This window comes from Micromys minutus (assembly GCF_963924665.1).
Source record: "Micromys minutus genome assembly, chromosome: 30".
NCBI lineage: Eukaryota > Metazoa > Chordata > Mammalia > Rodentia > Muridae > Micromys > Micromys minutus.
This window is the reverse complement of record NC_137965.1, coordinates 6,996,408-7,024,385: the sequence shown is the minus strand read 5'-3', so window position 1 is coordinate 7,024,385 and position 27,978 is coordinate 6,996,408. Positions and strand designations below refer to the sequence as shown.

Genomic DNA, 27,978 nt, shown 5'->3' with positions numbered 1-27,978 from the left:
GGTTATCCAGGGCTGAGAAGATCTGCGACGGGGAAGCTCTGAGAACAGGAACGCAATCACGTGACTAAGCAGCCTCTCTAAACTGCCTCTTGGGAAGGGATACTTGCCAAGAAGTTCCAGGAGCTACCTCATATAAAACCACTGTCAAAACCAGACTCTCGGTGACAGATAGAACACCGTACTTCCACTTTGTTCTTTCTGGATGTGATTGACAACCGACTGAGGAAGGATTACAAATATGGCTGGTTTGATGGCTCAGTGCCAGGTCTGCAGCCAAGCCAGCGCTAAACTCAGGTCGATGCTTTACAGCCTGGATGCTCAGTATGGCCCATGAATCAACGGCATCCACACTTCAAATCTGTCAGGTATGATGAGCCCTGGGTCCCACCCTATAGGAACCTTAACCTATAGGACCTTGAGAATGTTCTGCTTTGAGCCCTCTTCTACTACCATGTGTCTCCTGCCTTTCTATGGAGCGATGATATCTCAGGTACAGTAGCTTTCAGGACCTGAACCCTTCCCCTTCTAGACTACACCCAAGAAAATTTGACCTTGGAATTGCCGGCCCAAATACACAAATAATCCTCAAAGCTTCTTCCGCTGGTTTGACTCCAAGGTAAGTTGGAATCAAATAATTTGCCTTAAATAGTGGTTTCATAGTTACTTGTTTTGTTGCTCGGAGAAAATACCCCAACAAAAGCAACTTGAGAAAGGGTTGGTTTGGCCCACCGTGGGTGGCCCATCACAGTTCTTCATAGTGGGCATAGTGGTGAGGTCACAGTAGCATCAGGAACTTGAGGCAGCTGCTCATGTTCCCCCTACAGTCAAGAACTCCTCCATCTCAAGGGGCAGGGAACATCCCGGAAGTCTGGGCAGAAGGTATGTAAGAAGACAGGGAGAAATGATGTCCTCTGCACATGACAGGGCTGTACACACACCGGCAGCAGCTGTGGTTACTTGCACAATATCAAGCCAGTTAAAATTCAGCACAGGTCAGGGGAGAGGCTGTAGAGGCCCCACCTCTGGCTGAGCAGCCACCGGCAATTGATGTCCTCTCTGGAAGAGACAACAGTTTTTCCTCAGAAGTTATGGAAATTGTTATACTGCTGATGACCAGCGACTAGCCCCACACCCATACAAATACCAGTCACACAGCATTAACTGCACTGAAGAGGAGGGGATGAAACTGGAAACCATCTGTGCTACATGGTCCTAGGAAAGGTTAGAAGGGAAGTTGGGGACTGGATATAATCAAGATACATTGAACCCATGTATAAAATATTAAAGTAATCTAAAAACCAAAACAAAAAGCATGAAAGCTTCTGCTCAGCTTATTTTCTCCTTTTTAAATAGTCTAGCATCCAAGCGTAAGGAATGGTACCACCCACAAGGGATGGGCCCTTACATTAAATTACCTAATCAAGAAAATATCCCACAAGCAGACCCAGAGACCCATCTCCCAGGTGTCTTTAGATTCCAACACGTTGACATTAAGATTAACCATCACAAGTGGTAGAGTCATGTCTATTTCTATAGGGTAAGTGTTTAGCATCAGTGTAAATGCATAGGCAAGGAGCCACTTCAGACCCATGTGGACTCATTGATAAAAGCCCCTTGAGCTCTGCTGAACAACATGATTTAATCCTAAGGATGAAGTCCCTTCATGTTATAGACTTTTTTCCCAACCCAAGGGGAAAAAATTATACAAGTCAAACCAAAGAGCAACATCCTGGGACCATATGAACATTCTTCTTACCCCACATTCTTACAGAGTCTGTCTTTCAGAATAATTTTGAAGTCCTTCAGTCGTTTGTATGTCCGTTTAGTTGTTAGGGTCCCAGCTTGCTAAATTCTACAAATATCTATCCAGAATCCTGAGTGTTGCTGTTTGAGAACTGACCTCCCGGCTACACTAAGACTTCTTGCTAGCAACGTGTTATACAACCTTATGTGCTCAGATTGTCTTTAGGATCTCCCAGAAAATTTTGTAGTTAACAATGTACAGATATTCACAATATTTGCTGAATCTATGTGTAGGTACTTCATGGATTTGGGAGCTATTGTACACTATTATATCTTTATGTCCTCTTTGTTGTTACTTTATAAAAAAATAAGTTTTACATGGTGGTATTGCTCCCCATGCCTTTACTAAATTTAATGAGTAGTTTAAAGTAGTTATTTTAAAAATTACTTTGGATGTGTGTGTGTGTGTGTGTTTGTGTGTGTGTGAACTAATAAAACTCTTTCATAAACTACATACAATTTATTCTTTTTTCTTCTTGAATTTTCCTGTTACTTGGGGTCTTAGCACAAAATCGAGTAGAGGTGATTCTCAGGGAAAATTTTTATCATCTTCTGTTGCAAAGAAAATGTTTAGTTTCTCAACAGTGAAGGTTGACTGTTGCAGTTTTTATTCCTGTCTTTTTACAAGTTGAAGAAGAACTCAGAAATTTGCTTGGGATACAATACACATTTATTATAAGTGATATTATTTATCAGATGGTTATGTTGCATCAGATGTTTTTTTTTTTTTTTTGCATCTCTTGAGACCTTATTCTGACAACTCAATAGCATATTAATTGATTTGAAGCGTCAGAGAAACAGCCCATGCATGTTTATCATAATCTATATGCAAATGCTGCTGGATTTCACTTACAGGTTTTCTGCTCAAACTTTGGGTTTTATTTTATGCCAATTCGTGAAGTGTATTGATCTACAGTGTTATATTCTCAAGATGCTGTCGTCTGATTTTTGGTGGGAGGAAAACAAATGGGTTCAAAATAATCAGTTGGAATTATTTCTTCCTGTTTTCTAGAGGACTTTGTGCAACAATGGTGCTATTTATTCTTTACCCGAGCAATAAACATCTCTAGTAATGCCATCCTGAGTGACAATCGTGAATTTATTTGTTCTATACTAATATGACTATTCTGAGTTTGGTTTTCTCCCTTTGCACTGATTTTAATCATCTTTTCCTTTAAAGAATTTCTATATTGTGTATGAAATTTTGGGCAGACAATGGAGGCCTGTGCTGCGGATTTGAGCAAAACCTTGCACATGTCCTGAAAATATGCTATTTTTTGAGATACATCATCATCTACGTCTTTATAAATACCACAAATATTGGCAAATGATGAAAATGAAGTATCTCCTCCTGGGGAGCCTATTGTCAAAAATAATTTAGTAGCATGGCACCACTGGGAGCTACACTCTGCCTGTGTGAAGTGACCATTCAAGAATGTACTGTGCAGTTCTTGACACTGAGTGTTGAGGTCCCTGTCCAATGCTGAAGGGATTAATGCAGATTATTCAGTGACTTTCAAAAAAGTGTGAGCCACCCTTCTAGATGGAACACGAGAAAGCCAGGAGGCACAGATACCTGAACAATCAGTCTTCCAGATAACTCTGTAGATACCAGGGCCGCACAGATGGCTCACACTTGGCTTCCTGCACTGACAGTCTGCTGGTGGTGTGCTCATCAGAACCCAAAATAACTGAACTCTGCTACCAGGGCATGGATAGGAAATGAATAGTTCTCCCTGACTTGCTAGGGGACACAGGGGCGTTCTGCTACTGCAACCAAGCTCCTTCTCAGCCAGGACCAGCAGCTCCCCACCCTATACACATGCTGCCTCCAGCTGCCGGACCCAGAATGCTGCACTTGAAACTGAAAGTGAAAAGGGCACAGCCACTTTAGAGTTCCCCAGCAAACATCTGAGCGACAGCTACCATTCATGCTCCACTAGAAGTTACTAGAAATTAATGCAGAGAACTAGACATCATGCCAGGACCATGTCTCTTTGAAAAAAAAAAAAAAGAATAAGTTTCTCACACAGAGTCAGACAAGGAGCAAAAGCTCGGCTTTAGTCCACTTTGGTCCACGTGTACAGTTTAAATCATGTGTTCACTTTCCCGCGCTTCAGTACCAAACTCTCACTATTAGGAAGGTCATCCAGAAACATAAAACAGAGAAAAGCTGCGGATAACTGACGACACAAACCAGATCCACCTCATAGACACTACAGAACATTTCACCCAGACACAGAAGAAAATATCTTCTGCTCAACACCTCGGAGAACTTTCTCCAAAACTGACAATCTATAAACAATGTTCTCTTTACCCTATGTATTCTGGCCGTCATTTTGAAGTTGGCAGCTTGCTATGAAAAGATTTGAATGTCTGAGCTGATGGTGCCCCTAGCTTTAAAATTTCGCCTTTTTGGTAGCTTTCTAAGCTACCTATATTTATTGACATTAGGTCCTTAATCATCTCCTCTGAGTCATGTGAAGATGACTCTTGAGTTGTCCACATGGTTTGTTCCTGTCTTCTCTCCCAACCTCCGCTTGTGGTCCCTACACTCCAGCCGCCAGCGTGATTCTTCTGAAAGCTCACTAAGCAATTCCTTGCTCCAGGAACCGGGAGCTTTTCTACTCCTGACCAGGAACGCTATCTGTCCTTCTCTGTCCCATGACTGCACTCCGTACTCCTGTGAGTCTGGCTTACGTGGTACGTCTACAGGGGGCTTTCATTAAGCACTTCACTGTGCTGGCATTCCCTATCACACGCCTCCACAGAGAACAGACTTCTGTGTCCAATTGTTCAGAGTGGCTCCTCTGGAAGAAGGGAAGGGCCAGAGAAAAGGAACTTTGGCTCACTTGTTGCTGGTTCCCTATAATGTGGCACACAGAGGGTACTTAATGCCAATTTCTGGAAATGAATTGTGATATTGGCTGTATGTGTCATCTCTTGTATTGCCACAAGAACAATGCCTTTTTAACATGCTCAGTTTTCTTCCTGTTGACCAAGTATTTCTCCTTTCTGTTCTCTGTGGGGGTGCTGTCTTCCAGCATGCAAGGAAAGGGACACTCCCTGGCTGAGTTCACAAGGCAGACCTTCTCAGACCTTTATGAGAAACCCTTCTACATCTGCTTCTCATCCTACAGTGAGCCCTTAGACTTTTAGATCACAATAAAACACCAAATTGTCCCTTTCCTGAAGTCGACCAAGAATAAGGACACTCTGAGACCTAGAGATGGAACTGATAAAAGTGAGAAACACTCATAACATAAACCCTGCTCCTCAAGAAGGCTGCCTGAAAACTGCAGGAGCACCTGATCATGGGGACAACTCCAAGAACGGAAACAAGGTGTTGTCTCCTCCTGGTTGAGTGAACGGTACATAGAGCACTTGGAGGTGGTAAGCCCCGAGGAACGTTAAATGACCCTGATGAAGAACATGAGGTCTCAATGCACAAGAAGGCTGGGAAAACGTTGTGATATCTGTTTGGCTTCAGGTGACACCGATGATGATGCTAAATGTGAAAAGAGGCCAGCATGCCTTCTCTGTGCGAGCAGAGGTGGGCATAGTAAGGTCAGCAAGAAGGACTGGTGGTTAGAAGCCTGAACATCCTATGCATGTTCACCTGACAAATAAGCTACATGTTACCAGCCAGATGGGTAATGATAAGAATAAGTCAGAGAGAAAAAAGTTAGTTGAGAGTAAACAAGAACCAGTCTCTAGGGCAAGGTAAGGGAAATGGGAAGAAAATCTATGTGCCCTGGCTCAGTTTCATTATCTATCTCTGGGGTAAAGGAACTGCTCTGGAATTAACCCACCTAAAGATGGATAATCACTAGAAGAGAAATCATTGTAATTCATTAAGGAATGTTGCAATAAAAATCACATAGAGGAACTGGGCTAAGAAGGCAACTAAAAAATAAAAAGCAGGAAAGTTATGTGAGGATAGTAATAGTTTATGATCAAATAATTCTCCACTAGACAACATTGATCAAAGAGGTATAGAAAGGTTATATATATTCTGAAACAATAAAATTGAGAAGAGGCAATTTAAGAAATAAAAAAACTAAAGTAAAGTCATGTGAAAAGGTTTACTTCAGTGAAGATAGATAGTTAGGATTTAGCTTTCTGCAGTTCTGTGAAATACATGAAGTTTTAAAACAAATCCTGCTTTGAAACTCTAGGTTCTCAATGAATTATTAAAAAATACATCTTTAAGGGCTGGAGAGATGGCTCAGCGGTTAAGAGCACTGGCTGCTCTTCAAGAGGTCCTGAGTTCAATTCCCAGCAACCACATGGTGGCTCACAGCCATCTGTAATGAGATCTGATGCCCTCTTCTGTCTGAAGACAGCAACAGTGTACTCATATAAAATATGTAATAAAATAAATAAATCTTTTTTTAAAAAAATACATCTTTAACTGTATGGCTGGGCACAGACGCAGAGGGAAGAAATCATTAGGAGTCAGCAAAAGGAATAATTGCAAAAAAATAATGGTAAAAGTACTGGAACAATATCAAACATAGAAACTGAAGGGGTTAAGAGACAGATACAGGTATCAGAATCATGAGACTGTAGATTGTGGTCTGTGAGGTAGACCTGAAGGTCCTGGACTCATTCTATATAGTGGGCAGAGCCCAGCCCACAGGAGAGCTGTGCCTTCAGTAAAAGCTAGAGAAAGTTCTGTTTGCCAAAATAAATAAATTACCTTCTATTCCTAGTTGCAAAGGTTTTTAAAATAAAAATAGAGAATTTCACAGACTAACTTTTGAACTAAGATTTACTTTTCCTCCTGTATCTTCATGTGGGTAAAAGCTAGATATAGTAATTAAACAAGGTATGAGAAATCCAAAAACATATTTTATATTTGTGCTAATAACCTGTTGGTACTGTAGCATATCTCCTGGCTGTCTTCACAGGGCACACACATCTAACCATAACAATTCTCAGTACCAGTCATTGGCAGCTCTGAGTTGTAACCCTCACTGAGAATTGCCCTAAGCCATGAGTAATGCCTTGCCTAATCTCATGATCTTGCCTTAAATGTGGGAAAATGTAAGGATTCGGCCATGTTCTGTCATTTCTGGACAAGTCTGAAGGCCCATTTCGGCTGTTGTGGTTCAGATGTATGTATCTACAGACGCTCACATGGTAACTCTTAGTCCTCATAGAACAGTCTTAAAAGGTGACCAGATCAGAAAGGATCCAATCTTGACAATGAACTAAACTTTCTATGGATTCGAAACTTCCTGGGCTTTGGATGGGTGGTAGAAACTACAGGCAACTGGCTCTAGTTGAAGACAATGAGCCAGTGGGGGCTATATTCTTGAAGCGTATATGTTTGTTCCTAGTCATTATTTCTCATTCTCTTTTACTGCTTCCTGGCTGCCATGCACAAAATGTTTTGTTCTACAACATGCCCCACACCATGATGCTCTGCTGTATTACAGGCCCAGACATAAAAGAGTGAATTGACCACAGAAATCCCCCTTTCTCCCCTTTAAAGTGACGTTCTCATACATTTTGGCGTACTCTGGCACCAGCAATAGAGCCCCGGTATGCCTCGGTTACAGTCACTATGTGGTCCAGCTTCTCCCTGTGCCTAGTGCTGTCTTCTCTTCCAAACAGGTCTCTCTCCTGCAAGCATCCCCTTCCACAAAATCTTTCCTCTGCTATGCTCCGAACATAATGTGTCCCAACTCTCTTCCGACCTCCCACAGAAGTTTAATCTCCAAAATAGCATGTTAATTAAATTAAAAGGGTGAAATTTAATCCAATCGTGGTATTTAGAAGGATTGACTTTGGAGAGTAAACAGGTTGATTTAAGGTCATTGATAGGCTGGAGCCCTTTAATCCGAATCCTGATGACTTTGAAACAAGAGGAAGAGAGGTATTTTGTCATGTGACATTCTCTACAGACCAGCATTCATGTCAGTGTGAAAGCTGTCACTACAATGGGTCCCAAGACCTAACAACTCCAGAACCATGAGTCAAAATAAGTATCTTTTCATTATAATTGATCAAGATGATGTCTTCTTCAAGATGAAGTCTCAATCCACCGAGTGAGACTCCAATACGGTCGGGAGACATGGTGTCGGCAGTGTGAGTCCAGCTGAGCAGTCAGCAAGCACAGATAGAACAAAGCACACTGCAAAAGTAACTTTCATTTGCCTGAAGTAACTTGTTTGTGAGGCTTACCGCCTCTGTCTGTCATCCTAGGCTTAGTCATGGAAGCTTCTAGCTCCAGACAATCTAACCTAGGCCTAGGACGTTTTCAGCTTCTGGGGCTTGCTGCTGAATGTGCTCAGAGTTTCTTGTTCTTCCTGAGCTCTGGATGGCCGGTTTGACTCCGCTATTCTGGCTGGAACTCCCCTCCAAACTGACTGATTCAATATGCCGTCTCTCTTGACCTCTGATTGAACTGCTCTGCTTGGCCTCAAACTAACTCTAGCAATCTGTTCTAATGTTCAGGCTCCTTTTCACTCTCTGGCTTCCTCTGTCATCATCTGTGTCTATCTTGTTCTCTCTGCAACCTGTTTCTGTGAAACAGTCCCAGGAAAACTGCCTCCTTCCTCTCTCTGCATTGCTCTGTCGAGTAGCGGCCCTTTGCTCTCTCTTCTCCTAAGAGTTGGGCACATCCTATTCTGTCAAACCTTTCTTTGATTCATCACTTTGTCATTCAATTAGACACCAAGTGTGTTTCCATCTACAAACTAACTTCACCTTCATTGTTTGGGATTAAAGATATGTACTGAAGGTGTGTCTTTATTCCAGCCAGAGGGATTAAAGGTGTGTGCTAAGACTGAGCCACGACACAATTAGAAATTTTTTTTTCCAATAAATAACACAGACTCACAGTTCACAGTGTGATCAAATATCGTACACCCGCCCACCCCTAGAAACATCTTTCTCCCTGCAAGAGTCTAATACCTGAGGGCCCATTACCTTCTCAGATAGTGCCACCAACGTTGGACCAAGTGATCAAATACATGAGCCTATGGGAGGCATTTCTCATTCAAACTCCACATTATCCACTATTCCTTTTGCTTAAGGCTCTTTGTGCACAAACACTGCTTCTCAAACATCATTGACCAAGTCCAAAATGTCAAGTACTTTTCCTGGACGTGACAGAAACAGAAAAGGAAGCAGCTGTTGTGGCCTGTGTGGATGGCAACAGTTTTCCTTCCCTTAGCACAACCCGAAGAAACAATTGTTTCTTGTTATCATTTTTTGTTATCTAATGTCTCTTGTATGATTCAGAGTTAATAAAATCACATGATAGTTATTAATATGGCTACTTGTGTTTAATGCTCAGTCTACCTAGAAAATTTCTGCCCACTCTGAGGGTACATAAAACTCTAAGAAAGTTCTTGTGAGTCTCTTAAATCATAAAGGGACTTACTCAGTCAAGATTATTTCCAGGAGTCCTTTGTTGAACAACACAGTGGCCCAGGAAGCTGAGGCTGGAATGAGTCTGACCATCTGATGGAATTTACCACCACCTCAAATCCTTGTCAAAAATAGTTGGATCCAAACATTACAAGTTTACGAGTAGATTTAATGGAAAATGTTCTTGATAAAGCAGATCAAAATGGCTTTTGGAAATTCATAGTTAAAAAAATTGACTAGGTATAATTCATTTATTAGGATATGTGCTAGAATGGAATGTACTAGATCATTCTTGTTAAAAGTTTTCTTTTTTCCTTTCATTTTTTTTTTTTTTATGGTGCAGCTACAAACTGGCTTTTTAGAACCCTGAAGTGATTTTCAACACAATACCAAATACAATTAACTACCTTTTTTCTTTTTAAAAATGTAGCAAATCCACAGGATAAAAATTTATTTTAACATATTTTTAAAAATACACTGGGAAAACCTGTGGTACTTAAGTCTGTATAATGTTGCTGAAATTAGAAGACAAAGCAGAAAATATTTTTCTTTCTTAAACAAACAGGTACTTTTCCAACAGTCTTATAAAACTGTATGAAACCATAGTGTCTTTCCCCCAAAGCCATCTATCACAGATATGCAACAAACATGCACATCAACAATCTCTTGTGAACCTACAAAAAAAAAAAAAAGACAAAACAATCATTTTTTATCTGGATTCTACAGACTACCTTTCCTTACTCTGATACGCCTTCCAGGTTAGAGATGTTGGGTAGCTCAGGCTCTACATGAAGGGCCGAAGATGTCAATACGGCACACATGAGTCTGCTGGGGGAGCATGCTTAGGTAACATTTTTAAGAGCAAGCACTCCTCCAGACGAAGTTTAGGCTCCATCCTGCTTGATTTTGTATCACCATTGAAAAGTTGCTACAACCATACACTGGCAGCTCAACCCATCTGAGAAATAAGCAGAGAACGTTGGGAGCTCATCCTGAAGTCCTGGACGAGGTAAACAGCTCACTGAGCAAAGCCCTCATTAGCACTATACCTGGACCAAAGGGAACACACGGGTTAGAAGACAGGACATTGCACTTAGATTATGCCATCCAGGGAAGGGGTGGTGAGAACTCTGGGAAGTCCGAGTGGAATTGCTTGTTTACAGGCTAGCCTAAAAACCAGAGGCAACAGCAAAGCCCCCTGGGTACGTGATGTGTTCTCAAAAAAAAAAAAAAAATCCTAAGATAATAGGGGGCGGGGCAAAGCTGAAGTTAGCACTCATGGATATTCAGACGTAAACATTAAGTGTGTAGAGACATCTGGAGGCTGTTTTCCTTTGTTGATTCAATACTGCTTTTTTTCCTACTGTGACGGTATTCTCCTGGGCACTCACTCGCTCATTTTATTCCCTGGACAGAGCAACAATGACTCTTGTTTCTGTCTAGTCACGTGCACCTGTGTGAAAGCATCCGTCTTACTTCACAGTGGATTGGGAAGGCAAAGAACGGAGAGGGAAAGCTCCTTAGCCTCTCTTCCCAATGTGATATCTCCCTTTTCATTCATGCCTCTACCCATGGGCATAGCATTAATTTACATTAAAGATTCTTATTCCTTAGTCCTTCACCATCTCCACTGTAAGAACAACAAACAGAAGAATACAGAAGCCAAGTGGGACAGAAGGGGCAGTCCTCTTTGTCCCAACATGGCACAAGCCTCACCAGGGCAGCCCACATTTCTAAGACATGTGTTGGCATCTATGTATGAATCAAGTGTGACACAGCACTAAAATATAAGGGCGTTCTTTAAATGTTAGAGAGCACTGGATGTTTTTGCAGAGGACTGGAGTTCAATTCGCAGCACCTGGCTCTCAAAACAGAGCTCAAAAATCAGTATTTTTGAGAAACCTTCCAGAACCACCTTAGACACAAGGCTGTTTGCTGCCCATTCCTGTAAACCCACTAATGTGGCTAATCAGTAAAGCTGGTCTCCTTAAAGTGAAACCTGACACATTCGAATGGCTTACCAAAGTGGGAGGTTGCATTTAAATCTATCTTACAAGAGATCGTAACAGATCATTTTGTCTACTTGGTTTTGAAGGATTCCTCACCCATGAACTAGGAAACTAAACTCAACTCCTTGTTCCTGTGAAGGGGAAAGCATATGATTAAGTCAACAGAAAGCAGATGAGGTTTTGGTTAATATACTTACCGACTGTGGAGGGGGCACACATGTTCATAGGCATTTGTGGCATGGATCAAGAGAAGCCAGAGGACAGCTTTTGGGAGTCAGTTTTCTCCTTCCACAGTGGATCCCAGGAATCAAACTCAGGTCACCAGGGTGTGCAGTAAGCACCTTAGCCCACTGCTGTAAACTCAGTTCTACAGTGAGCTATTAATTGACTGATGGTTTCAGTTTAATCTCAGAGGCAAGAAAAGAAGAAAAGGAAGATTCACATGGACAATATAACAGTCAGGGTTGAAAGAAGCTAGAAAAAAGGTTTGGTTTTAGTTGCTTAAATGATAATGTATTAGGTGTACTTTAAAGTTGAATGCAGAATTTACAGAATAAATTAAATGAGGAGCTTCAAAAAATATTTCCCTTTAGCTTTCAAAAAAGAAGAAAACGTGTGGTTTTGGTTGTAATCTCAACTAGAATCAAATTAATTTCCATTGTGTGTTAGATTTGCATATATTAAAGCTAGTAATTAAAGGCTGTGGGGCTAGCTCAGCATTTAATGTACTTAGTGCTCATTCAGACAACCTGAGTTAGATCCATGGGACCCACAGGGCAGAAGGGAAGAACCAACCTGGAAAGTTGTTCTCTGGTCTCCATAAGCTATGGAGTGCTCCCCACACAAGCACACACACACACACACACACACACACACACACACACACAACACACACACACACACACACACACACATACACACACACACACACACACCACGCAAAATAAATATCATAATGAAAACTTTTAAAAATTCTTTAGCAATGAATACTAATCAATTAGCAATTAATACTTTTATGCATTTTTCCCATCTAAGCCAACTCTTGCATTGAAAAGTGAATAAGAAAACAATGTTTCTTGTTTCTTGAATTATAGGAGTGTAGCAATCCAAATTTGCATACACTTGGAAAACTTTAAAGACAGCTTAGGTTTACCTAATATAATGAAGACTCTTGGGAATTTTAATGTACTTCTTTCTTGGAGTTTGCAAGGAGGTTTCAAATTTAGTTTTCCTTGTGTTTCTGAGAGCGCTACCATACAATCTTCATTATAAGTATGAACCTACAGTTGGTCAGTATATGTAAAATCTATAAGTGTTAACAAGACATGATTATGATGCCAGAAATCGTTACTTAGCAAACAGTTTTGAAACTAGATTCAGTACTAAGGACTAATTCCAGACCAGCCCATTCATGCGCATGTGAATTTGCACTGACGTCCCGGACGGATGCCCATCCCAGGATAGAACAGATCCAAACCCCCAGGGCTTCCACGGACCCATCCCTTGGGGGATACATTTACTTCTCCACATTGGAATGCTATGGCAACATCTGGACTGGGGCAACCCAAATCAGCACCAGGACAAAGATGTACTGGCGCCATGGTAAGGTTTGATTATGGGTACTATTCAAGCTCAACAGCTGCAGATGAACAGGGTAGCATGGGCTTGAATGAACAGAAACGAATGGACAGACAGACAGACGGACGGACAGACGGCAGGCAGAGATACACTGAGGATTTCTGAGTGGGGCATTTCCAAACTCTTCAAGCTCTTCTATTTTCTTTTGTAGTCAAACGGTTATATCTTCTTCCTTAACTAAAATGGGATCTGCTGGTTCAGCGTTAATGAGCTCACGGGAGACAAAACGGTCTTCCCTCCAGTGGTCCTAAGAAACTCCAGTGCTTCCAGACCACGTAATGTCTCAGAATTATTTGTAACAATTCTCTGAAAGGGTGACAAAGTTGAGAAGTACGCTGCTTACTGAAAGAACAGCCTCCTGATGATTAGCCCTACAAAATGAGCTGCAAGACTGGGGAGTGGTGGTGGTGTCCGGCCATTACCAACATTAATCAAGACCAGCTTTGCTCTTTATGGGACAGAACGCTGCAATGAATGACACTGGTAAGCCACCCTGCCTGGTCCTCCAAGTCACAGTGGGTCAAAAGTACACCTTCATTATCTGTGATTGGGGTAAAAGGAACCATGAAGGTGTCTGTGTGAGGTCCAACATTCTCCAACTCCTTTTCATCACTTCATACTCAAAGAAAGCAATTACTGTCGCTTCACAATCAACCTTGTCCCCAGAGGAATCACCAAAGTAAAAATCTGTCAATCCTAAATGGTCTATGAGTATCTTTCCTGCTGCTTTGGTTGTAGAAAAAAAAAGACTGAGGCAGGGGAGACAGAGACACAGACAGACAGACAGACAAACAGACAGACAATGGACAAAGAAAAGCTATGGCCAGGGCATCCAGACAGGGAGATGATATCAAGATGTTTTGCTTGTAAGGTTCTGTGTTAATCAAGATGGTAAGAGCTTTGCACACTAACCTTAATCACCTGACCTGATAAGCTTTCTTAGACTACAGTCTGCTGTGGGCATTATAACTGTGTGCCCACTGGATGCTGGGCGCCAATTCTAAGCCCGTCCTTCTGCCCAGGGCTCTCCAGGTGAGGCAACTCTCCAGAGTGGCATGCCCCTCTCCCTGTGACTTCTCAGAGCATTGCTACAGGAAGGAAAGAACATTGAGCACAGACTTTGTGAGGAGAAGACATCAACAGTGGGTTTCTAGATCCTTCGGCAGAGAGGAGAGATGTGGAGAAAGGTAAGAGAGGGACTTAGGAGTCTTGGAAATCATTGCAAATGCACAGGGTGACTAAAATAATATGAGTGCAAGTTACCTGAGAAAGAAAAAGGTGAGAGAAAAATCACAAAGGTACTTTGGGTAAAGATTTCTTTTGAGTTAAAATGCTTATACCTTGAAATTCCTATCACCAATAAATAGACCTTGCAGTAAAATTAATGGACTCTTAGAATGATCCATCAAGTGCTCTTTCATCCCCCCGACTCAAAATGATTTTTTTCTACATTGGAGCAAGGAGTGTGGTGGGACCTGGGTGGAAAGATGTGAAATCAACAGCAGAAGGCAGCAGAAGGAGGAGACGGAGTGGAAACCGCATAGATTGTGGAGAACACCAGAAAGACTTATCCACATGGGAAGAGTCGAGTGAATGGGGATGGAACAGAACGGAACATATGGAAGGCGTCTGTAACACTTAGGGAATACGTAGAAAGTGGGAAATGACTCAGTAAGGACACTGGGAGAACTGGGAATAGGGACAAGGGCATCCATGCCAAGAGAAGAGAGCTGCATAGATGTCAACTCTGCACACCTGAATCATCACCGTTCTAATTCGTCCTGTGAATCCGAAGAACTCTGATCACTTCCTAACATCCCAGGGAGCACGGTGAGTATTGAGGCACAGGAAAAAGACGAGGCCTGCTGTCAGGAGCTTACCAACCGGGAGAGCTGTCTGCACATGCTCAGAAGGTGACTGGGTGACATCAGTTAAATGCAGATGGTGGAGGTGAAAAGCATTACACCTCTCCCTACTGAATCACAGAGATGATTCCACACACCGACACTTGCACTTCAAGGTATGATTCTTTTGTACAGAGAGTACATGTCTTTATACTTTACGCTATGGGGACTTTCTCTCATGTGATTCATAGAAGGTAAATGAATTTACATTCTGAGATAAGATTTCACTATGCAGCACAGGGTGGCTTAAATCAACAATCCTCCTGCCTTAGCCTCCAGAGTGCTGTGATTGATCACACACAGGCTCAGTATGTTAATTGTATAAAGGCAAAAATAAAAGTATGTATATGCAATAATATATTTTCAATTATATACACATAATAATAATATTTTGTGTGTATGTGTTTGCAATACGCGTATAATTGCAAAAACATTCAAGCAGGAGATTTTGAGAAATTTCCTGCACAGCTAACATCTGAACATTCACTCTTTGAGATCTTCAGAAGAAAGGGATGAGGGAATGAGCAGCAGGCTTATGATTGGATTCTAAGGGTCTTCTGGTCCTTGTGTGAGGCTCAGGCGCGGAGCTACTGCATCTATGAAAATACAATTCAGCACACAGACAATGGCAACTCAGCGCTAAGAACATAGAGGTCTCTGCCAACCCAGAGTGAAGAACGTGGAAGAGAGCCAGAGGCAGGATTTAAAGAACTCTCTCACTCTTCTCATGGTGAACCTGGACTCGGTATGTAGGCTAGCCACATCTCTGGAGCTTCTGAGTAGGCTAGCCACATCTCTAGTCTGTTCCAGAACCAGGCAAACACCCAAAAATTCTCAAACTGCATTACAGAAGATACTTTCTCTCTCAATCTCAGAAACACAAAAATATTCTTCTTGGCTACACACAAGTTAAAAATCTATGGTTCTCGTGGGTCCGTTAAAGAAGCATGGTTTGTGTGCAGACAACGGCAAGTTAGCAGACTTGTGAAGGAGGCTGAGTTTCGGAGGGAACCTAACTGAAACCAGAAAATCAATGGAGCCAGACAGACCCAAACATGGGGCAGCGTCATTTGAAAGGAGCACTTGGCTAATGGTGCTGTTGGGTGACTAAAGTGTTAGCTGACATCGATCCCCTCTGAAGTCCCAAGTGCTAAGACAGCTGAGCCAACAGCCAATGACTAAGTTCAGGCTGCTCAAGAAAATATGAGGGGCTGAACCATGTGCTCTGCAAACTCGTGTGTCAGTGTGTGCACGTGCACATGTATACGTGCCCTTGCATGTGGAAGCCAGAGTACAGTCTCAGAAGCCACACTCCAGGGTCCCTTGCTGCTCTGATATGACCTCCATGTCTCATCCTCCACACCACTAAGGTTACAAGTGCAAACCGCCACACACGGTTTGGTTGTGGTTGGTCTTTGTTGTGGTGTTTGTTTGTTTGCTGGTTGGTCTGTTTTGTTTTTTTAACATGGGTTCTGGGTATTGATGGTAGGCCTCAAGTTTGCATGGCAAATCCCTCACCAAAGGATATATCTCCTAAATCTCACAACATGACATTTGGGCACTAAAGAGGTAGGTGACATTAAATGCAGCCATTAGAGAATTTTCATTGGTATAATGGATCTCTTATAAGGAGAGGGGACCAAGATGCAGACCGGCACAGGGGAAGATAATATAACAATGTAAAGGCAACCTTCTTGAAACCAGAGACACAGGCCTCAAAAGAAACCAGCCCTAGGATTCCTAGACCCCAGACATCCAATCCATGAGTGAATAAAATTTCTGTAGTGTTGGGAGCATTAGAAAACAAACACAGAAACCTTGGGAAGCAGGTGGCTCAGTGGTGGCGAGCCATGAGGTGCTGGGGTCTGTCCCTAGTATCAGCTAAAGGAAGAACTCTTCTATAAAGAACTCTCATTAAAACAAACAAACACCAAGTCTGAAGGAGAACCCACATTTCTTCTGTGCCAAGTACATCCTGCGTCATACTCACAACTCCAACAGGAAAGGCCAGCACAGCCAGCGTCCAGTCCCGGAGAGAGATGAGTTTCCTGAGCTGTCGTTCTTGCTCTTGGTTTCCACTGCCTCTGGTCAGAAGACTGGACAGATCTGTCAGCACACAGATGCCAAAGAACACAGCCTGGATAACCTACAAGGAAACAATCACCCAACGAGTCAGTAAGAGGAATGGAGACCCAGGATGTTGATTTGGTCTGTTGCCATGTGTTGTGGTTCTAAATACTTTCCCTGGTTGCATCACGGACAGGGAGGTCCTCAGGAACACCAAGTGATTATGTAACCTTGTCCTGCCCATTTCATCGTGACTGGCTAAAGATGCCTATAGCCTGTAACTGGGCAGAATAGAGGTAGGCGGGGTTTCAGTCCCTGGGCTTGGTGTCTGAGGCAGGACAGTGAGAGAGAAATGGGTGAAGAGAGGAGAAGATACCATGGGGTAGGTGAGTCATGAAAACATGCTCATAAGTGCTGACCAAGAGTGGCCATGACCCATCTGACCCACAAGTTACACCTTGTGATTATTGTAGATATAATCGATACTAATGGCTTCGAAGGTACTATCCAGCTGTAGTGCTGTGAAGGCTTATTCTAATCACGTTTTGTGTCTTTCTATCTGGGAATGGAGTGATCTAAGGTGGGGCAGAGGCGTCCAGTTGAGATGAAACATTTACTACAACACTGAACTAGAACACAAAGCATGCCTGCATTATGACACGTGAAGAGAATAGGTTTAAAGCCTAATTACAGAGCTCACGCTAGGAATGAAGCTCTCACTTTAGATAAATGAGAGGATCCGGTCTTTAAAATAAATGCTACGTCCATTCCCTCTCCCCGAGGCTGAGGGAACATCAAAGAAGACGGACTGGGAAGACGGTCAGAGCCAGAGATGCGGGAGGACTGCTGTAAAGCACTGTCTTCCACACATGACAGAGCCACCACACGCCTGCAAGAACCTTCACAAGATCCTGCCAGTCAAACTTCCGGCATAAATGGGGGAGGGGCTCATGAAGCCACACCCTTAGCCAAAGCAATTGAGTGGCTGGCCACACATCTCTGCACACAAAGGCAGCGGTGCTGAATGACTATGGTGGTTTGAATGAGAAGAGCCTCCTGGGCTCCTATGTGTGATTGCCTGGTCCGAAATCGGAGCCACTTTTTGGGAAAGATTAGGAGGTGTGGCCTTGCTGGAAAAGGTGTATCTCTGGAGATGAACTTTGGGGTTTCAAAGGCTCACACCATTCTCAGTGAGATCTCTCTCTCTCTCTCTCTCTCTCTCTCTCTCTCTCTCTCTCTCTCTCTCTCTCTCTGTGTGTGTGTGTGTGTGTGTGTGTGTCCCTCTCTCTCTCTCTGTGTTGCTGTGTCTCTGTCTCTCTGTGTGTTGCTGTGTCTCTGTCTCTCTGTGTCTCTCTCTGTTTGTTCTCTATCTCTTTGTGTATCTTTCTGTGCTCTCTCCCTCCCTCCCTCCTTCCCTCCCTCCCTCTCTCCCTCTCTCTGCATTAAGCCTGGGGATCAGTGTGAGCTCTAAGGTGCTACTTCACTGGACAAACTCATTGAAACTAGAAGCCAGCCTGGAGGGATGCTTTCTTTTATAAGTTGTCTTCATCATGGTACTTGGTCATAGCACTACAAACGTAACTAAGACAGTGAATCATAAAAAGTTAGGAGAGGGATGAGGAGTCGTCAGAGGGGGCATGAGGGCACACATAATCAAAATACTGAACTAAAAATAAGATTTTAAATGATGTTATCTTCAAAGACCTGCCATCGGTGGGCCAAAACAGGGAGTTTGAATAAATGAATCAAAATGAAAAAAAATAAGAAAATCCACTACTTCCATTTGAAGAATGTTAATTATCTAACTGGGATTTGCATTATTTCACAGTCCACATCTGCAGTGTGTTTCTACTCAAAGGTGGGGTCTAGCGAATGCAGAGGGGCAGGAAATACAAACAAACTGACCACAAGCCAAATTCGGGAACTGTCTTTGTTCTCTAATCTCTTGGACTTAGGCATCTGTCTGCCACAGGAGTGATAGAAAGCTGGCCACAGAGAACTCAAACAAGCACAAAAATCCACCCTGATTTGGAACAGCTGAATTAAATGGCTACCTTAGGTCATTAGTACTTATGAAATCAAATCCTTCCAAAGTACTATTGAGATGCTGTGACCATTGTCTACTACAGTTACCAGCTTTACGTTCCAAAACCAATTACAAATGGAATCACTCGCCGCAGCTATACTCTACTTGGACCAGAGCATGATGGGTAAGAACCGTGAAATAGAACAAACCAATAATTTATCAATTTCCTGAAATAGGATCAACTTGTGCATGCCGAGTGCAACTAGGCAGCATACCAAGGAAACTTCAGAAGGGGCAGAAATAAGTTCCCTGGGGTCTGATCCTACCTACTTAACACCAAATAGATTCAGAAATCTGTCTTCTTCAAGTAGAAATAATTCGCTAATAACTTATTTTTAAGTGGTACAATTCTCCTTTCTGTATAGAACATAGCAAACACTTGAGAGAGAAAGGGGCATTTCCACATTGGCAGTGGGAAGAGTCTGTAAAAGCTTTGTGCATGTTTCACACTTGGGCACAGAATGAGGCATTGAAGGTTCCTAGAAACATCTGGTTCCAGCTGTGAGCTCAGCCTCATAGTATACATATTGTTAGTAATGTGTTCTTTGGGGAGCTCCCTCAAACCCTGCTATTACTAGTCAACCAAAGCCATGGTCATACTCCAGTTTCCCTCTGAATTGAAACTGGATTTAGTTTCCATGGCTTCGAGCCCATTGTTTTATAAATAGCCAGAGCGGGAGCTCCGAAGACTGCCACATGTGGGAATTAGGCACAAGTGTGGCAAGGCATCAGGTCCTGATCAGCAGAGATCAATGACTCAGAGAACAAGTCCACCCTTAGGAAATTTCTCAAGTCATATCGTAAGACTTAAGATGTTTGTATCTCTCTGTCAGCCCTCATGGGGTGTGAGACATCGGTGACCACACCAGGGAGTGCAATTCTCTGTGACTGTTTGTCACCATCCAGTGTCCTGTATGACCAATACCTAGGAGGATTCAAGCAAAGGCCACAAGGAGATAGCATTTCTCATCAAAATACAGATATTAACAATGATAACTCAACCAGAAAGCTCATTATGGGAACACAACTCAGACAAAACTGTGACGAATAACAGACATTTAATAATGTAGAGATTGCTGTGCTCTCTTGATTTGGTGACTCAGTTTCCTTACAGCTGTGTTTTTCAACTTGTGGGTCAAGACCCCATTGGGGGTCCAATGTCCCTTTCATACAGGTTGCCCAAAACCACCCAAAAAAAAAAAACCCACAGATATTTACACTATAATGCATAACAATAGCAAAATTACAGTTATGAGGCAACATAAAACATAATTTTATGATTGGGGGTACCAGCCATTTTAAAGATCTACAGCATTAGAAAGGTTGGGAACCACTGTCCTACAGTAACCTCGGCATGTGAAAAAGTCAGTTCCTACAGCCTCCATTTTACCAGAGTTGAAGCAATCTACAGAGTTTTTTGTTTTCTTTAATAGTGGACTGAATAAACGTGCCAGACAAATACAACAAAGCTCTCATCTCATAACAAAAAGTTTTCAAGCTTTGCAACAATATATCAAACTTAAAAACGGAGACAAGAAATCGCATGTTTTGACACTATTAAAGTAAATCCTGAAAGACACAAATATAAGGATACGTGCACACACAGTAATCCAGAAAGAAACTCACAGAGGTTGACAACATTTAACTCGGGCCAGAGGGATGGCTGGTGTTGGGACAATTTGCTGCTCTTCCAGAGGACCTGAGCTCAGTCCATTGCATCCACTGAGAGACTCACAACTGCCTTTCGATAATCCGACACCCTCTAGGGTCTTTGTACATGTGTACACTCAAACAGGCACACACAAATACGTGTAAATAAAAATAAGACTACATAACATCACTGAACTCAAGTATCTCTGGAAAAGAAGAGGCCATAAGAAAAACACAGAAACTCTAACTATGTTGATAATGTTCAACTTTTATAACTGATTACTGAGTAACATTGAAACTGTATTATTTGTTGCTGTATTTCAGTTCATATTTTTAGAATCCTGTATTTATCTTTCAATCCTTTCCTTCTAACTCAGCCTCCGCTAGTTTTAAGAGCCTGGTAATCAGGGCAGGTTTGGGTGAGCTCAAGAAATATTGCACTATTTACAAAAACCCTACAAGATCATTTTTTCTACAGGAAAAGAAAATTGAAATTTGGCTTGGTGCCAATGTACTATAAGTCATTAGAACTCACTCCTGTTTTATGTAACCCAAGAAATAAGGAAACTCACCTGACAGGCAGATGTAAGGTAAAAGGTCTCATTTAGATTTCCACCTACTTTTCACAAAGGAATTCGCTACTATTCTTCACTTCGAAGCTCTATGTACCCTGGGTGCCTTCAACTAAGGAACTAACACAAAACATTTGGGTCTTCATGTAAATATATGAGTCGGTTTTCTTCAGATAGGGATGTGAAGGCTTTTGTAACTATTAGTTACATAGGTTAAACATACCTGACTGATTCATATGAGAAATTCTCATTCAGAATGAGAAAAATCTGAGCATCAACACAACAGGTAGTAATGCTGCAATTGACTTTATCTGCAGCATCCTCCAAGTGACAATCCAACAGACAATCTGAAAGCCTTCATCTGTGACACATAAACTGTGTTTTATGAACCAACCAATTAAGAATATTGCATAAAGTTACCTTCCAACTAGATGTACAAGGCACACAGAAATGGATTTTGTGGTAGACATTGGTCCCATCCTCGGGCCAGGGTATTGTGTACACATCATGTATATTAAAACCCTCCAAAACCAAACCAAATCAATAAAAACATTCAAAAGCCATTAGCCAATAGTTCCACGTATTTTTGATAAGGCATATTCAACATGTATCACATTAAAAATTGACACTGATAAACATGAGACTAGGTGAAGGATTTTACGTAAATAAAGGACTAACTGTTGTGGGGGAAAGCATACTTTTATGAAGTTATCAAAGGAAAAGGAAGAGAAGTAAACCAAAAGAATTTAAAAAGAGACATACAATAAACAGTACGCATAAGGGGTGACTCATATCCCAACTTGACGGAGCTAGAAAACCCAAGAGACAAGCATTTAAACACATCTGTGAGAGTTTCTAGATTAGGCTAACTAAGGCTGGAGACCCACCCTAAAAGTAGGTGCCACCACACCTTGGATTGGGTCCTAGACTGAACCAAATAAGGAAAGTGAGCTGGGTACCCACATTCATTTCTCTCTCTCTCTCTCTCTCTCTCTCTCTCTCTCTCTCTCCCTCCCTCCCTCCCTCCCTCTCTCCTTCCCTCCTTCTAGCCTCTCTCTGGCTGCTTCTTACCTCTGGTTGCAAATGTAAACTCTTGCTTTGGTCAAAAACTTGGTCTCCACCATGAGGAAAGTCATCAATACATATTCTAAATAACTTGCAGAATTTGAACAGCTAATGGTATGCAGAATTAAAGCATATCCTCACCTTACGGAATGTGTCACCTAACACATTTGTACCCTCACAAGTCCTTGGTGGCTTCCCTGTATCTGCAATCATCCTATTTGCCTTTCTCCAGCTGATATACAGCGACCTCAACCTCCCAGAACTCCTATGAACATGAGAAAGAAGCAGAACAAATGGCTTCCTAGAGCCTCTGCTTAAGGAGAAAGAAGTTGAACTTGGCAAGCTCTTACTGTCTCTTTTACAGACATGTGGGGGATGCAAACCCACGGAAACATGCTTGCCTGACATGTATAAGGTCATGGGATCTGAATGCCCACCACTGCCAAAGAATGGAACAGTCAGTTGTTAGCTTTCATCATCAAAAGAGAACTGGTAACACTTCTGAAGCATTCCACCATTCCTTCACCAACAGATTGCCTTTTGGTAATTTGCTTAAAGAAACATTTGGCCGATGCTGAGACGCTACTTTGGATTTCTACTACATTTTCTAGAGTTTGATTCCCATGGACAGTTACCAGATACCACAGGGGACATCTAATGCATCAAAGTACCACCCTGTCTACTTAAAACTCACGACACTGCTTACAGTGTAAGGTTACATGGAGATGCAGACACAAGTCTGCAGGGTTACCTTGAAGAATCATTTGGCTCCAACCATTCAGTGGAGCTGGCATTTCCGAACTGCCAGCTCAGCATGGCCTGGATGTACACCATCTGGCCGTGAGTTCTTAGCAGGTTGGAAGCTCGTATTGTTTTCCACCCCATCGGAACGCAGTGGCCCGTGACATCCTGTCACCCCAAGAATGTATTGATCAGAAATCAAAGCCACCTCAGGGTACTCCGGAGCCATTCAGTGTTTAGTTCTCTAGAGCGTTCTCTACTGCCCTTCTGCACCGTTTCTCCACCTCCTCTTCCCATCCAGAATGCATGCCTACTTAATGATCCACTTATGAATGAGGGCTCGTTTTCACAACAATAAATGTGTGCCAACGTTCCATGCATACTTTCACACCAAATCAATTTGAAATCAAAATCTAGTGGTATACCCCCCCCCCCCCGTGGAATGCATTAAACACTTGCCATATTCTGCTCAATGGGGGAAATTCCCTAGACTCCCAGCATTTATTCTTAAACAGATATGATCGTTTTGTCCAGAACATACTGTATTTGACCCCAGTATACCTTCAGTATCTTAAACAAAATGGAATCGTTTCAGATTGTAGTTCATTCGTTAAATTATGTTATTAACTGGTTACCAATTTAAATATTTCTACAGAACTGGACTCGAAATAAAGCTGCACCAAAACGAAACGACAACAACAAAATCCACATGTGAAGTAAGAAATGCAAGCATTGTTTAGAGAATTTGAAGAGGGCATAATGGAGCTGTCGTGGTCTATTAAGGTCTCCTGGGCTTCATCTACAGTGGCAGTGGTGCTGTTCTCCGGAAAGACGGGACAAAGGATGCCGCGTGGGTCTCGGAGACCCTGTTACTTCCAAGTTAGCTTTTGCCCCGGTACACAGAACCCGCACGAAGGAGGGGCTTGGGTAGCAGCGGAAGTGAAGTAGAGCGGGGCCCGGAAGGAGGAACTGGGGAGAGAACAGATGGGAAGGGGGCAGCCGGATGTAACGCGTTATACAGAAAGGCCTGGGGAAGCTTCTGTGGGAGGACAAGAGTGTTGATTAAGGAGGAAATGATGAAGAAATAGAAAACAAAACCCACCTGGGATTTTCTAATTAGAGACTATAAGGGTATATAACCTGGCATTGGATGAATCTATATATGATACAAAGAAGGGGAAACAGTCAACTGTGTGTTGTTTACTTCTTCCTATAGTCTAAGTATATGAGACATGTACACACACACACACACACACACACACACACACACGACATACACCTATGTAAAATGAATTATGTATCTGAAAGACACAGAGATTTCTCCCTCAAGCACCCCCCCCCTCATATTTTCCCTCTCATGGTACATATAAAACCTCATAGTGCAAGAATGGTTGTTTTGGTTTCAGTTCCCAAAAGCTGCAGTGAACTTCTTACTGGAAATTAGTCCCTATAGTGAGTGTGGTGGTGGTGGGGGGCTTCCTGAAAGAGTCGAGCAACACATGGAAAGGGGAGACACACCATCCCTCGGAGGGACTGTCACACAAGCTCTTTGGGGAAGTCCCTCATTCCACATCTCTCTGACTCCTCAGTAATCCGCGATGACTTCTCCTGTCACAGGATCAAGAGCAAAGGCCAAAAGTAACTCAGCAGCACGAGATAAAAGTGACTCACTGCAGAGCCGGACAAGAGAACTGTGCAGGGATCTCCTGTGAGTTCATCTTCAGGCTCTTCCTTCCTGGGCACGTGTGAGCATCGCATAACCATTGCCCAGTCACAGGGGTAGGTCATCGGTGACTCGGAGTCCATGACCGTTACATGCTTAGATACTGCTCTGCAAAGAAATCGATGTGCTTAAAAGCATCCCGTTCTCTTTCTCTCTCCCTCCCACTGAGACCATGCCCATCAGTTCTCCGGCTGGTGAATTATCCTCGCTGACCTGTGGAGATTAGCCTCACCAAGCCAGTATGGACCCATCGCACTAATGGCGGAAGCTGCCTCTGGAAGGGATGTGCTTGAAGCCTGGCCGTTTTCAAGAAGCCTTCACCACAGACATTTCTAGGGAGATGTTCTAACTGCACCATGAAGCTCCGCGGTTTGCAGGCTGTGATTTAGAATCCCTGCTTGTGGGCGCAGACACTTACCTCACGCCACTCCGTCTCATTACTGGAAATCGATGGGGGCGCGCAACTAGCACGCCATCCGTTTGGCCGGAACGAAAGAATGACTATCCCTTCAGTCCGAAGTCATGTGCGACATGAAGGAGCTTAGAAAGACCGTGCTTGTCGAGGGAATTCGTGACAGTGTTTAAATTCAAGGTGGACCGTCACATAGAGAAGGTATCGGGATATGCTCCCCCGTGGCAAGGGTGCAATCAAGTTACACTTCATAAAAGCTCAGTAAGGGGACAACAGCCAACTTTCCACAGACTCCCTTCTCCGCAGGAAAAGAAGATAGAAAACCCCCAGCCTGCCGGTGGTCTGCCTCCACCTGCCAAGCTACCGGGAGGGTCCTACTCTGATACCACGGACTACTCGAAAGTGAAGATGTTTGTAGAGTTCATATAAACCATTGATGCTACCATGGATCCTTTTGAACCTGGAATTAAAACCACTATTGATTGCTTAAACAAGTATTGATTAACCACTAGCTACAAGTACAAGCTGTTAAATTGTGCACTTCGCTAGCTAGGAGAATATGCCCAGACCCACCTAACCACCAACGTCCTGGTATCTGCGTTTGCTAAATATATAATGTTTAGGTTTAATGCACTTTCGTAGTGGGGAGTTATTATGAGGGGAAGGGATGGTGCACTTGGGGGTGAAAATGTTTGTAAAAGTGAATTAAATCTTCTAATACCACCAAAGCTTTTCTCAAGACAGTATATCTCACAGATGACTTCAGCACCAGATGACATCACTAAATGGCTCCAGGGTCTAAGACCTAAATCAAAGAAGCACTTGACCTGAGTCAGGATCAGATGGGCTCTTAAGTACTAAGTGACATGAAATCAGATAACCACCCAGAACCTGCGAGGGATGTGTGCACAGCAAAAGAAGTGCATGTGAGACTGTGTTAATGAAGCCAATTAGATAAGAGCCCCCAACCTCAGAAATGTCTCTTGGAAGCATTTTGAAACTACAGCCCAGCCTTTTCAACATTTCATCTACATAACTGAGGTGTAGATGAAGGCAAGCTTGTCTCTAAACGCTGGCCTACATCGTGGGAAATGGGACCTTCTAGGCAAATGTTTCAGGATCCAATTCATACGGTTTTCCCCTTCTCAGACAGTATCTGCCATTATTAGCTCCGATTGGCGATGTCTCTGCCATACCGACTTTGTGATGGAACATTCTGGAGTTTGCCAGTGCACACTGCAAACACACAAGAGCAGCTGAATCATACTTTCAAGTTTGCTCTTTGTTACTTCTCATCACACAGTTTTCATTCTGTAGGGTTTTTATTATTAACTATAGAATATGTGCCATTAGATTAAGAGGCTTTTGTAGGCCCAGGGTCCCTTCGTATTGAGACAGTAGGAGGCGGCGGACATTTACTCAACAATTTCCTGTTTTTTAAAAAAAAAGTAAGCACGTCTATTTTCTTAACAAAGTTATCTGTGTTAAATTATTTTAAGGCATACTGGATCGGATTGACTAGGAGTACGGATGCAACAGGCTCTGGGAAGAGCAAGAACACACCGGTTCCTGTCTTCCATCCCTTTACTAGCGCGCAGTCCCAGGCTACCTCGGAATTTTTACCTCTGGACTTGAGTTCAGTGAAGTCATCATTAGGGTTGTGATTTTATAATGCGTCTGACTCTCACAGGTTGCACGGGGTGCATTTTTTGTTTTAGTTCAGTTGTGGGCTTTGGTGCAACATCTGGAACACAATGTTATTACACATTACGTCATGGCAGAACTGTGATCAGAGAGGACAGTAGAGTGGGAAGAGGCTGGCACTTGGGCTGGCAGCAGGGTAGCTAGGAAATGCTGAGAGCCCTGCAAAACAGGAGAGACAGCAGGGAAGCGTCTCTGCAGAGCTGCCTCTTGAGGCTGGTTCCTTCCCAGTGGTGCTCAGTGTCTGAACTTTAGGACCATCCAACGCAGACGGGTGGACTTACTGCTTTGCAGCGCAATGTCACTGGGGTGCAGAGGTGTCAAATGAATAATTAGAGACAGACCATGTAGCTCAGAGGGTCGGAGAAAAGCACTAAGTCTGAAGAGAAGCAGGAAAAGCGTGTGTGCGTGTGTGCATCTAGGACCTGGGAGCCCATGGTTCCAGCATAAATTCAGGCTATTGGCATTGAAAAGATCCAGGTGTGGCTACAGCAAACAGGTCCCAAAGAAAGACTGTAGAATAAATCTCACATATTAATTACATTCTTATACACACTGGACAAAAGAAAGAGAGAGAACCTATTGAAATCAATTGGAATCAAAATACAAAATAACTGTTTCCACGCATCCACTTGGGAGCTGTCACAAAAGGGTGGACAGTTTTAGGCCTGTCGTGGCAATTACCAAATCAAAATAAAAAAATTTTTGAAAGGTCCGGTGGTGGGTGGTGGCGCACACCTTTAATCCTGCCACTCAGGAGGCAGTGGTGGGCGTATCTCTTAGTTCGAGGCTAGCCTGGTCTACAGCGTGAGTTCCAGGACAGCCAAAGCTACACAGAGAAACCCTGTCTCAGAAAATTAAAAACAAACATCAACAAGAAAAAAACTATAAAAAATTTTAAAACTTTAAAAAAATTTTAAAGGCTGAGGATATACCCCAGTGGCAGAAGGCTCACCTACCATAAGCAAGGCCTTAGGTTCAAGCCCCAGTACTGGGAAAAGGAATTTTTAAAAAGATTATAGATTTAAAAATTTTATTAACCTAGTATAGAACCATGAGACGTTTATGAAACAAAGGCTATGAACTGGTCGTTCTGAGTAACTAGAAATATAAACTAGAATTTTTCAGCTCAAACATCTTTTTCATTAAAGTAATACCTTCTGTACTTGCTATGTTTTGTGCTCATAAACATAAAGTGTGTATGTTCAAATACCAAGGATTTAG

At 42.7% G+C, this 27,978-nt stretch overlaps 1 protein-coding gene across 2 annotated transcripts in view; it reads right to left on the bottom strand.

The window, feature by feature from the left end:
* The window catches only part of AIG1 (androgen induced 1), a 206,084-nt gene that overhangs the window by 155,934 nt on the left and 22,172 nt on the right, over window positions 1–27,978 (bottom strand). For both annotated transcript variants that reach the window (XM_080941487.1, XM_080941486.1), the window contains exon 2: window positions 16,728–16,883. In XM_080941487.1, the coding sequence (XP_080797613.1) occupies window positions 16,728–16,883 (156 nt within the window). The remainder of the gene's footprint in view (window positions 1–16,727; window positions 16,884–27,978) is intronic.